General features: G+C 41.8%; 2 protein-coding genes across 5 annotated transcripts in view; one reads left to right on the top strand and one right to left on the bottom strand.

Annotated features, from left to right (window-relative positions):
• Positions 1-12,900, top strand: part of LOC138165029 (nuclear autoantigenic sperm protein-like) — a 570,370-nt gene that overhangs the window by 153,301 nt on the left and 404,169 nt on the right. The gene's annotated exons all lie outside the window — the stretch shown is intronic.
• Positions 10,053-12,900, bottom strand: part of LOC138165024 (vasculin-like protein 1) — an 80,738-nt gene continuing 77,890 nt past the window's right edge. For all 4 annotated transcript variants that reach the window (XM_069093087.1, XM_069093090.1, XM_069093088.1 and 1 more), the window contains 3 exons: positions 12,011-12,135; positions 11,188-11,290; positions 10,053-11,054 (listed from right to left, as the gene is read on the bottom strand). In XM_069093087.1, coding sequence (XP_068949188.1) covers positions 10,905-11,054; positions 11,188-11,290; positions 12,011-12,135 — 378 coding nt within the window. In that variant the 3' untranslated portion in view covers positions 10,053-10,904. The remainder of the gene's footprint in view (positions 11,055-11,187; positions 11,291-12,010; positions 12,136-12,900) is intronic.

Here is a 12,900-nt window from a genome sequence, read left to right as displayed (position 1 = left end):
TGACTAGGGAAACAGGACTATCCCTACAGATACTCCTGAGTTGTTACATCCAAGTTTGCCACACCTTCAGGGAGAATTTGCATCATTGTATCCAAGTATGACACACTTTTAGGGAGAATAGGAAACAGGCTGAGCCCCAGCCCAGATTAAAGAAATATAGGGACAGACGCCATGCTGGTTTAACAATATATCGGAAGAATGGATCAACTACTGTAACTAGGGTGTTGCTAGATATGGGGGTTAAGGCCACACTTACCTTTGGAAGCCCTGATAAGATTAAACATGGAACTCCTATTACCATCACAGGCTGAAGTATCTGCCAAACAAGTTAAAATAACAATGAAAATTGGGCAGTTACATAAGAAGGAATATACTGTGGTTGTTGTACCCATTCCTGAATACATCATTGGAATAGATGTATTGAGAGGCATGACTCTGAATTTACCTGAAGGGAGATACCAATTTGCTGTGAGGAAAACAGGAATTAATACAGTTTTAGTGGGAAAAATAAAAATGGACCCAATCACTCTACCTGAACCTTCTGAAGTAATTACTTTAAAGCAGTATCGTGTGCCAGGTGGGCAAGATAAAATTACCACTACTATAAAGGAATATATTGAAGAAGGAGTGTTAGTCCCTACAACCACACGATACAATAATCCTGTCTGGCCAGCAAGAAAATCAGATGGGATGTGGAGAATGACCATGGTTAATAGGCAGTTGAATAAGGTGACTCCTCCTTTGTATGCTGCTGTTCCAGATACCATCACCTTAATAGAAAGGATCTAGACATATGATGGGACTTGGTATGCAGTTATTGACTTGGCAAATGCCTTCTTCACCATCCCAATAGATCCTAAACAATGGGACCAGTTACTTTCACTTGGCAGTGTAGACAATATACTTTTACCCGCTTGCCAAAAGGATACCCCACTATTTGTCATAGGATTATGGCTGAACAGTTGGATGAATTAAAGCTACCTGGTATACAACTTACCCACTACATTGATGATATCATGATACAGGGAAAAGTTATGCAAAAGAAGTGGAGAGGAGTTTGACCCTTCCAATTGAGCATATGATAAGTAAAGGGTGGGAAATTAACCCTGCAAAGGTTCAAGGACCAGCTCAAAATGTAAAATTTTTGGGTATACAATGGAACAAGGTACTACCAGAGATTCTTCCTCAAGCCCAACAAAAGATTCAGGATTTTCCCACCCCTACCAATAAGAAGGAGGCCCAAAAGTTCATAGGATTTTTTGGATACTGGAGGCACCACATTCCACATTTGGGATAGGTTTTGAAACTTTTATATAAAGTCACTTGGAAGAAATATGAATTTGATTGGGGACTTGAGCAGAGTAAAGGTTTTGAAGAAGCCAAGGCTGCCATACAATTGGCCCTAGATTTATGGCCCATGCAAAATGGTCTAGTGGAATTACAAGTGACCGTACAGGATGATTACACAAACTGGAGCTTATGGCAAAAACAACAAAGACAAAATGTACCCTTGGGATTTTGGTGTAGGAAACTCCCTTCATCTGGAGTCCTGTATACACCTTTTTTTAATTTTTTTTTAAAAAGCAATTGGGGTTAAGTAACATCCCAACTCTGGGGCCAGTGCTCTTACTCACTGAGTCACCTGGCCACCCCTAAGCAATCGGGGTTAAGTAACTTGCTCAGGGTCACATGGCCAGGTGTTTCTGGGTGGGTGCCAAGTGTCTGAGCCCAAATTCGATCCTAGGTCATCCTGACTCTGGGGCCTGTGCTCTTACTCGCTGTGTGGTTACCTGGCCACCCCTGTATACACCTTTTGGAAAGCAGTTGTTAGCTGCATATTGGGCTTTGGTGGAGACTGAACAACTGACTGTGGGCCATGAAGTGATATTAAGACCTGGAATCCCGATTATGACCTGGGTAATGAGTACCCCAGCTTCTCACAGAACTGGACATGCCCAAGAGGCTAATATAATCAAATGGAAGTGGTATATTCAAAATAGAGCGAAAACAGGCAAAAGCGGAGTCTCTGCTCTACATGAATCTGTAGCAAACATAGAAATTGAGGGGAATGACACACCTTCTGAGCCAAAGCAACAGTTGGTACAGTCCACTGTAAAATGGAATGAGGGATATGATGTATTAACTGAGGAACAAAAGAGACATGCATGGTTTACTGATGGGACAGCAAAATATTTGGGCCAAGACACTGGAAAGCAGTGGCCTATAACCCATGTACTAGAAGGACTTTGGAAAGTGCTGGGATAGGTGGAAGTAGCCAATATGCTGAACTTATGGCAGTATATCAAGCCATCAAAATAGAGCAAGGAGGACAGTGTCATATATTCACTGATTCATGGGCGGTAGCTAACGGGTTAGCTACATGGATGCCCATGTGGAAAAATCAAAATTGGGAAATTCATGGCAAACAAGTCTGGGGCAAAGAATTATGGGAAGATATCTGGAACATGTCTTTGGTCACTGACTTGTCAGTTTTTCATGTAGATGCTCATGTGGCCCCCACCACACCAGAACGTGAGTACAATGCTCATGCTGATCGACTGGCAAAGATTGCTACTGAACATATTGTCCCTACTTTGACAACAACTGATGATCCGGTATTAGCAAAATGGGTCCACCAAACAGCAGGCCATTTGGGGGTCCAGGCCACACACCAGTGGGCACAAGATCGAGGTATTAGTATCTCTCATTCACTGTTAAAACAGATAGCAGAAGAATGTCATATATGTCAACTGGAAAAGGAGGGAACTGTTCCCTCAGGTAGTAACTGGAGAAATAGCAAGAGGAAAGGCCCCAGCCCAAATATGGCAAACAGATTATATTGGTCCACTACCACAAGATAAAGGATGCAGATTTATATGTACTTGTGTTGACACTTATTCAAATATATTAGTGGCTTGTCCTTATAAGAATGCAACCCAGAAAAATACCTGTAAAACTCTAGATCTCATAAGTCTATATTATGGAACCCCAAGAAAATTCAAAGTGACAATGGGTCACATTTCAAAGGTAATGAAATGAAGAGGTATTATATACTAAATAATATCGAATGGATACATCATATTCTATATTATCCACAAGCATCTGGGTTAATTGAAAGAATGGATTATTGAAAGAACAGTTAAGGAAGTTAAGTTCCAATAATTAGTATCAACATTGGAAGGATAATTTGTTCATGGCTTTATGTAATTTGAATAATAGACCACTGGGAGGAAGTACTCCTCCAGCCAGAAGGATGACCCCGGATCTGCAAATTAGAAAATAACACATAAGATCCCAAATATTGAGTATTGGACTTTGAGGCCAGATGTCCCAGCACTGTACCCAGGAACACCTGGCTCAGTGGGGTATGATTTACATTGTTTAGAGGACTTTTGGTTGGACAGAAAAGAAATAAGAAAAATCTCCACTGGAATATGTGTAAGAATCCCTAAAAATCACTTTGGACATATTTTACCCAAATCAGGATTAGCAGCTCAAGGAATACATGTATTGGCTGGAGTAATAGATTCTAATTATCAAGGAGAAATTAAGACATTCCATAGTTTAGGTGAGGAGTCCATAGTTTTGTAAAAATGATAGGATAGTTTAAGTGATTATTGTTCCTTGTAAAACAATACCACTTGTAAAAACTGACCCTCCTTCCAAAATAACTATCAGAGGAACTGAAGGATTTAGTTCTACTGATAGAGTGAAATTGGGAGCTAAAGTATGGGTAAAATGGAAGCTAAATGATGTTCCAAAGGCTGCGGAGATTATAGCACGTGGGAGGGATAACACTGCATAACTATTGTTTATTTGGGAGATTACAAAATTGTACCCTTAACTCACCTATTCTACTGTGAGGCCACAGTAGTGGGCTCGTGGACTCCAGTAGCCTGGCTGATCCTATATCTACCTTGTTTCTAGTCGTTGTCTCCTTGCTTCTTCTTGGCTTTTTGTCTCTTCACCTTGTTTGCTAGACTTGTTTCCACAGGCTTGGTGCCCTCCACATGTAGATGCCTGATAGCTTAAGCTGGATGTAACCCCCTGTCCCCCTGGACCTGGCATCAAGCACATTCCAAATGCTGGCTAAAGAACTGACCTCTCAAATGGGAGCCCTTGGGACAGGGACAACTCTACGTCCAATTTCAGTAGCAAGTAGCCATGGAAGAAGAGACCTTTACCCCTTACCCCAAGTTTTTGGGATCCCATTTTTTCAGGGGGTAATGATGGGGAGCTTATGCTCAAGCCCCACCCTAAAATAGTTTTCTGTGTTTATTGTGTGCTATCCTTGTTATATAGTTGTAAAATTCTGTTGGAACCAGTTACTCCTAAAACTTCTATTAACCTATGTAATGAAATGTATTGTTAATTTATTTTTTGCCAAGTAAGAGATATGAAAGATCTTGGGGCCGAATGTAATGGCAATGGGATTTGAAGATCTTTCATGCCCTTTGAACTTGCTGATGTAGCAGGAAGGAGCTGGAGCCAGTGTTGTTATTGGAAGCAGTGGCAGCGATGCAAACATTTTTTTGAGCCAGTCAGAATTTCTGCTAAGGACTCCTGCTGATGAGCAAGCTGCATGGAGGCTGATCAGTTACCGTGAGGAGGATCTTTGCCTAAGGTAGCCTGTTCTGTTTTGAAGGCTTGAGAATGTGGGTGTTTACTGCATTAACTACGTGCACCAATTCTGTGGCTACTGGGATGGCTCTGACCTCCTGGTTTTGGAACTCAGTTTTCTGGTATCTGAATAAATGTTCTAGCTATGTCTTCCATGTAGAGAGTCTGTTACATTTTGTAATTAATAACCATATCAGAATATTTAGTTACTGTAGACATTGTGAATACTGCATTGTTGATATAGCCCTGCATTCCCAATATAAAACTCAATCTGATCAAATCTTGTTAAATATTGTACCATTGCCAACAGACACATTTAAAAAAAATCAATGTTCATTTGGGAATTTTGTTCTTTAGATTTTTTTCTCTGCTTTGTCTCTCCCTGATACAGGTATTAAGACCATTATCATAGAGACTTGAAGGATGCTTTCTTATTGCAAACTTTTTTTTTTTTGCCTTTTTGGAGGGCAGTTGGGGTTAAGTAACTTGACCAAGGTTACATGGCTAGTTTTTTTTGTGTGTGGGTGTTACGTGTCTGAGGCCGGAACCGAACTTGGGTTCTCCTGACTCCGGGGCCAGCGCTTTACTCACTGTGCCACCTAGCCGCCCCTTATTGCAAACATTTTGTGTAGAATTGGAATTGATTGTTCCTGGAATGTGTGATAAAAATTCATTTATAAATCCATCTGGTACTGGAGTTATTTCTTTGGGAGTTCATTTACAACTTATTCAATGTCTTCATGTTATATTGCATTATTTAGTCTTTTTTCTTTGGTTAATCTGGGCATTTCATATTTTTTCTAAGTATTTATTCATTTCTTCTAAATTATCAGTTTGTTAGTATATAATTGGGCAAAACCAATAATTTTCTTGATCGTTTCTATTTAGTGGGAAATCTTTTTATTTTGTTACTCAAGCTTTTTAAGTTGCATGCCCAGTTCACTGATTTGTTCTTTCTTTTTGGAGGGCAATTGGGGTTAAGTGACTTGCCCAAGGTCACACAGCTAGTTTTTGTGTTAAGTGTCTGAAGTTGGATTTGAACGTAGGTCCTCCTGACTCCAGGGCCGGTGCTCTATTCACTGCGCCACCTACCCGCCCTTGTTCTTTCTTTTTTTGATAAGTACCATGTTTCCCCGATAATAAGACACTGTCTTATTAATTTTTTTGGAAAGAAAAACACCAGAGGGTTTATTTTCAGGGGAGGGCTTATGTTGTCCTGCCTCAGCTCTCCTCCGTGGCACTGCTCTCAATGGTGCCAGCAAGCAAATCACTGGGGAAGAACAGGATGACGCGCTCACTGCTGCAGCTCTGATTGGATGCAGCTCGGAGCGCGGCGTGCGTTTCACCCGCACGGGGGGGGGGAACCCGGTGCATAGAGAGGGTACCGTAATGTAGCGTGTAGGGCAGGGGATCACCTTCAATACAGTAGCAATCTCAATAGGGCTTATTTTCGAGGAATCTTACACAGTAAGGGGAGGGCTTATTTTCGGGATAGGTCTTAATTATCGGGGAAACATGGTATTTAGAGACATATATATTTCCTCCCCAAGAGTTGCTTCCTATAAGTTTTGGCATTTTATCTCATTATTGAAATTTTTATTGATGAAATTCTCTATCATCAGCAGTTAGGTATATAGAGTGTCTGACGAAATTAGAATGATCTGAGTTCAAATTCACCCTTAGACACTTAACTAGCTATAAGACCCCAGGTTAAGTCACAACCTCATCTGTAAAATGGGTATAAGGCTGTGAGGATCAAATGAAATAATTATAAAACAGTTTGCACATAGTAAGAGCTATATAAATCTTAGCCATTGAGTCACTATTTAAAAAAATTATATGTCTCAAACTACTTTTTAATTCTTTAAGGATCCTTTGTTGAATATAATTTATTATTAGTAGATATATTTAGCATTTCTACTTTTCTACATTTATGCCTAAAACATGGGTCAATTTTTGTAAAGCTGTTATTTATAAAAAAGTTATATAAATTCCTTTCTATTCTCATTCAGTAAATGCTAGAACACTATCATCTCTAAATTTTCTAAAGTTTTATTCATATATTTAACTTTATTTTCTTTTGGTTAATTTATCTAGATCAGAAAGGCATATATTAAGGTCCCTCACTGTTATAGTTTTAGTATTTATTTCTTGTTCCAATTTGCAAAACTTCTTTAAATATTTAGATGCAATGCCATTAAGCATGTATCAATTAAGTATTGACATTGACTTATTATCTATGGTGTCTTCAAGTATAACATTTTCCTGCATATCTATTTGTATGTAACATGTACTTTCTACAGCCTTATCTAAAAACATGATTGTACCTCTTTCTTTTTGAGTTCAGCTGAAGCACAAATTTTATTCCAATCCTTCCTTCTAACTCTATGTGAATCTTGGTGTTTAAAGTGTATTTCTTCTAAACAACACATTATCAAAATTGTTTTCTAATCCGGTCTACTACCCTCTTCCATTTTCACAGGTGAGTCAATCCCATTCATATTCAGGGTTATGACTATTAGATGCCCTTCTCTCCATCCTGTCACTGTAATGTACCTTTTTCCTCCCATGTTCCTCCTTACAAACAGGAAGGTGTGTAAAACAGAGGGTGTTTGCTTTACATGTGTGAGCTACAAATGAAATGGCTTATTTCCTCTTTCTTGCAGTTCTTCTTTTTCCCTTCTCCTTACCTCAGGCTTTTATTCCCTTCCTTTCAATGCCCCTGTACATTCCTCTAAAATTCAAGCTTGTTTTGCTTGATTATTCCCTTACCTCTCATCATTGCTGATTCCTCTCTGCCTATCCCTTGTCCCTGCTCTCTCCTCTTTCGAGTTTAATGTATCTTTATACCAAAATCTCTGCATGCATGTGGGTAATTGTGTTTAGTCTTCATCCTTTGTCTAGTTCAGGTGAAACTGAGTTTGATGGGCTCTCTTTCCCCCCTCTCTTCCTCCATGATTATCCCACCCTTTGCTCCATTCTTCCCCAGAAGAAGACATCTTGGGCAACTCTCAAAGCAAGGTATGCTCTTAGGGTATTTGGAGTTTTCCTTGATCTCCTCCTCTTCTCTACTTCGCTATTTTGGCTGGAGGAGGCTTTTGGCTTGGTTCAGCAACTGAATGGAATGGGCAGGGCTGGACCGCTCTTGAGTGTGGTTGTTAAGACTCAAGACTCCAAGAACTCTGGTTTTCCCAACTCAGGCTCTGACTAGAGTCCTCCCGGAATCCCCTCCAGTGACTTCAGATATGCCCTGGACTGGCCTTTGCTTTTGGGATGGTTTCTCCTTCCTCTAGAAGGAGGGCAGTAGACTCCACTGGCATTCTCTCCTTCCTGCTGGGCTCTCATATTCAAATAAGATCCTACCCTGGTCTCCCATAGGTTTCCTTCTGTGGATCCCAGGGCTAGGTACAGAGTAGGTACTTCAAATTAAATGGAGTGGGATTTTTAATCCTTTTCCTTCCACTGGTGGTCCTAAGGAACTCTTTGCCACTACTTGAGTCTTTGGCTTTCTTGCCCGAGGGAAAAGGAACATATATTTTTATTCTGTCACAAACAAAAACCAAATAAAATGAGCATTTCTACATTAAAAGCAGAACAGAAAACGGGGTCTACACAGGAAAATATGTCTGTTACTTACAGTTTGCTTTTCCTTTTAAGTCTGTAAATCCTGCAGGCAACACTCCAAGCTGTCCTCCTTGTTTATTTCCCTCTGTTCTCTTCGACATATTAAGATTTTCTTCAATGGTTCTCTTCTTTTTATTTGGCAACCATTATCAATTTCCCCTTTTCAACTCATTCTCAATAGAAAACCAAAAGCAAAACCTTTGTAACAAATTGCCATTGTTTGGCACAACACATCATACCCAAAGACAGGCCACATTTGCACTTCCCCTCTGGCCTCTGGAGTAGTCTTTCTGAATCCTCCTTACACTGTGTTTACTGCCTAAGTTTTTCCTCCAGTTTGGCTCATTTCATATCAGTGCATACAAGTCTTCCAGGTTTTCTCTTCTGTGGGTTGGTTCTTATGTTGCAATAACGTCCTGCCTTTGTGGGGATTTTGACATTTTTTCTCCTTTCCAAACTGAGTTCCAGCTACTTCCTTAGTGACAGATGCAGGGCTGGGAGGACCTGGATTAAAATTTCACATCTGACACTAGATCTAAGAATGGACATACAGCTTAATTTCTTGGAGTCTCAGTTTTCTCATCTGTAAATGGAATAATAATAGTGCCTACCTCCCAGGGTTGTTGTGGGAATCAAATGAACTGATGCAAAGTATTTTGAAAACCTGAAAGCCTTAAAGAAATGTTAGCTGTTATAATTAATAATTAATAGAGGAAAACTGGGAAGGCAAATTTCCACCCAATTTAAGGAAAAACTCCCTATTTAAAGTGTAATGAACTGCCCTTAAGACAGTGGATTTCCCTGCACTGGGAGTCTTCCAAGCAGAAGCTGGAGGAGTGGGACAGTGGAGATCCTTTCAAATACACACTAGTGTTGGAGAACCTGGGGGGCATCCTTTCTGTCTCTGAGATTCCATGACTGTTCACTGCTCAAATAGTCTCCAATAGGAAGCCTTCTCTGATTTACCAGGGTACCCTCTGACCTCATACTGACCCTCCTTGTTGTCTTATGCCAGAGTCCCCTAACCATCTCCATGTGCCAGTGCCATCAGCTTTAGGAGGACAGGCAAGGGCCTTTTATCTCCTCTAAAACCAGCAATTCCCCAAGCTCATTTGGGATTCTGCATGCAAGGGATGTTTAGTAACTGTCATACACTTTCACAATGCACTGTCATCCCCACCCCCCCAACAATGAGGCTTCCAAAAAGCCTCCCCTCCTCACCCTGTCTCTTGGCTGAGCTTGTGGGTCCCACAAGCAAAGGCGTAGCCCAGGACACTGTCCTGAAGGCCCAGGCTTCAAGAAGTAGCTGCAGAGATTGACTCCTGGGGGCCTGGCAGCTCATGTCAGCACAGAGAAGAGCAGGGTCTCCACACCGGCCTGTGTGACTTATGGAGATTGGGAACTGTGACTAAGCCCAGGAAAAACATCCAAATAACATGCAACATGAACCAAACTACCAATGCCAGAGAATTGCTGAAAACAGAGAGGGGTGTGTGTGAGTACGTGTGTGGTACTCCAGGGTGGGGAGTAAAGCCCAAGCCTGCCTCCTTTATTCCAGAAGCAATGGAGGGGAAAGCACTGCAGGATGCTGGAAAAAGAGGTGGGATGGAATAGGACATAGCCTTTTCCTTAGATGAAAGGCCTGGAATGTTATTCGCAGAGGCACCAAGGACTTCTAACAGCTTCCAAGAAAAATTTTGGCAAACACACAAGGATCTGTCCCCAGATTTATAAACCAACAGCATCACCAGAAAAAAATTGGGAACACTCCTTAAAACCAAACTCTCCCACAAGAAGGACGATTCCAATTGGCAAACTGATGCAAAATATTTATTCCAAGTTAGTCATTTTTGATGCAGTAGTTTTTCCCCTTATACAGACTCATGTGATAACCACTTTTTAAAATCTGTAAATAATGTTATCAAAATAATCTTAATCTTTGAAATCTCACAAAAATTTATATTTTACAATCCACCCTGAATATCAAGGCTGCAAGAAGAACACAACAATTCCTATATCCAAATATTTTACAGCTGTACCCAAAAAGGAAAAAAGGAAACCCACAAATGCTTGGTTAAGTGATGAAAGCTGCCCGAGCCGCCAAAAATAAAAGAAAAATAAAAATCCATGTTATTTGCATTAATTTAACACAATTATAACTTCCATAGTCATTTTGTCATTGACAATGATTGTTTGAGCACATTGTGAGTGGCCCTGGGCTCCCAAGGACCCAGGGCAGGCAGGGAGGGCTGGCTGGGGTGGGCGAGGCTGTGTTAGAAAGCTATGGCTGCCAAGGTCCGGCTCTTGCTCACTTCTGCCACCAGCTCTGTGAGACACTTTTTACTGTCCCAGACACATTAACTGTCCTACACACATAGCTGCACACAGAAATTTGTGTGTATGTGTGTACTTATATATTTATTTTTTTGTCACAAATTTCCCAGCTATACAAACTTGCCTCTATTAAGCATAGAACAGGCTGAACAAAACAAAAAAAAACAAAAAAAAAAAAGGAAAAAAAAAGCCAAACAAGCCAATCTCTCTTCTTTGGGATCATTCCCTTTGTGCACGAAGGATTCAACAGCAATGAACAAAGAAAGGAAAAAGAACGTTCATTTATACAACCCTGACAGGGAGCGGAACTGGACAGGTCACTCGGCTCAGGCCTCGTCATCCGAAGTTTCGCTGCTGCTTGTCTCGGTGCCCGAGTCCTCAGCCTCGGGTTTCAAAGCGTTTCTCCAAGTGGCGAAGAGGCCAGAGAGGTGGCGGCTCTGAGAGAAGCCGTTCCTCCCAAAGCCGTTTCTTCTTAGCTGGGGGAGGGAGGAAGGAGACAATCACTGTGGGAAGGGGCTCTGGGGGGTGGGGGATGAGGAGAAGAAGTAAGTTTTCAGGGCCTCAGCAAAGCTGCCCTGGTGCAGTGGGAGGAGGGTGGGGCAGCCATACCTTCTCTGTCTTCATGTGGAACTCTCTCAGCTCGTCCTCTGTGAGGGGAAGACAATTCTCATCATTCTCTGGGTATTCCTGCCAGCCCATTGCTTTCAATAACCTGGTCCAACAGAAGGAAAGGATCAGTGGGAACAGGGAAGATGAGAGAAGCCCAAGAGCTTCTGGCTCTCTCCTGTCTTGCTTCCCTCAGCAAGTGAACACGGGGAGCAGCGAGGCCCAGAAACAGCCAGCACCAAACTACAGCCAGGTCCTGGTGAGGATGAAGAAGGACTTCTCAGAAGCAGTCACACCATCCAAAGTCACGCCACCTACTTCCAATGACTGCACTTTACACAAGCATAACTCTAAGCAGTGACCACTCTAGAGGGTTCATTATCCACACTAACTGGGACATTCAAGATGGCGAAGGTCACCAAAGGGATTCCAAGGGACAAATGTTACCAATTGCCAGAACCAACTAACTGGGGATTAGAGATGAGGACGAAAAGCAGAATGAAGATGGATACAGGGACAGAGAAAAGGGAACAGGAATAGGAAGTTCTCAGAAGGAAGACTCAATAGTGTCTTAATTAAGGAATTCTTTCTGCTGACTTCCCCCTGCTCCAATGCTATTAACTGTTCCTGACACAAAAGTAGCTCCAGATATAACAAGTTCACTCTTGCTTTGGGGCCAGTGCAGGGCTCAGGATTTCTGCGATGAGATGCTCGGTAACCCTTTCCTGAAATGACAACCTGCCTGTGGCCTGCAGGTCCCCACGTACCCACAAGCTAACCTTTTACACTAAGCAATACTCGCCATACTTGGTTTTCTTTCACTCACCTGTGTTCAGCTTCCAATGACAGAGAAAGGCCTTCTCTCTTCTCCATCAGGGGGAGAGTGAGGCCATTCTGACGGCAACCTTCTTCCCCATTTTCCTTTGGTTCTGGTGTGCTGTTCCCCTCCATCTGCAGCAGGGGAGAAAGAAATCACCTGGGAAAATGACCCTTTGCAAATGAGCAGTCCCAAGCACAGTATGATTTTCCTTCATCTTGAGCAGTTCTTTTCCCCAAGAGAAATGTGAGTTTACAGGGTTAACCAACTCCCAAAGGAGTACAAGAGGCTGCTGTCCTGGCTGAGTTTTGGCCCACTTCACTGGAACCATTTTTCTTACGTTGGCTAATGATCTATATAATACCCTTGAAAACCAGGGCTGAGTGGAGTAATAAAAGACTTATATGAGGGGGACAGATTTCCTAATCGAGACTGAAGCTAGCACCCAAGGTGACCTACCACCAAGTCCTAACCCTGGCCCTCTGATGGATGGAAAGCACAGTAAAATTCACTTAAGACAGGAACAAGCTTGCTACTGTATGACAACATAATATCTCCACTGACAGCTCACTGAACTCTAAATCTAAGACCCTAACAGAGTTTGGACAACTACTTAGGTTTCTGTGATAAGAGGACTAAGACTACCAATAAGTAGCAAGCAAATGGTTGCTTGATAAATATTTCCTGTTATGGATGTGGATGGTTGTCTCTTTTTTAGCTCCAAGCCCTACTGGCTTGGATCTAAGACTTAAAACAAGTAGCAAGATGAGGGTTCTCAAGTGTAGCTTGGGTTTCCTGAAAATCCCCTCCTCAATGATGTCCAAAGAAGAAAAGAAGAAAGGGATGAGTTAACAGAATGAGGAACACATTCAGCTTAGGAATGAGCTGGGTTGTTATGG

The sequence above is a fragment of the Petaurus breviceps genome, unplaced genomic scaffold (assembly GCF_028583685.1).
Source record: "Petaurus breviceps papuanus isolate PSGF00001 unplaced genomic scaffold, PetGlider_PUasm1.0 207, whole genome shotgun sequence".
Classification (NCBI taxonomy): Eukaryota; Metazoa; Chordata; class Mammalia; order Diprotodontia; family Petauridae; genus Petaurus; species Petaurus breviceps.
Note: the sequence above shows the minus strand (reverse complement) of the source record. Positions and strands in the feature narration are given on the sequence as shown.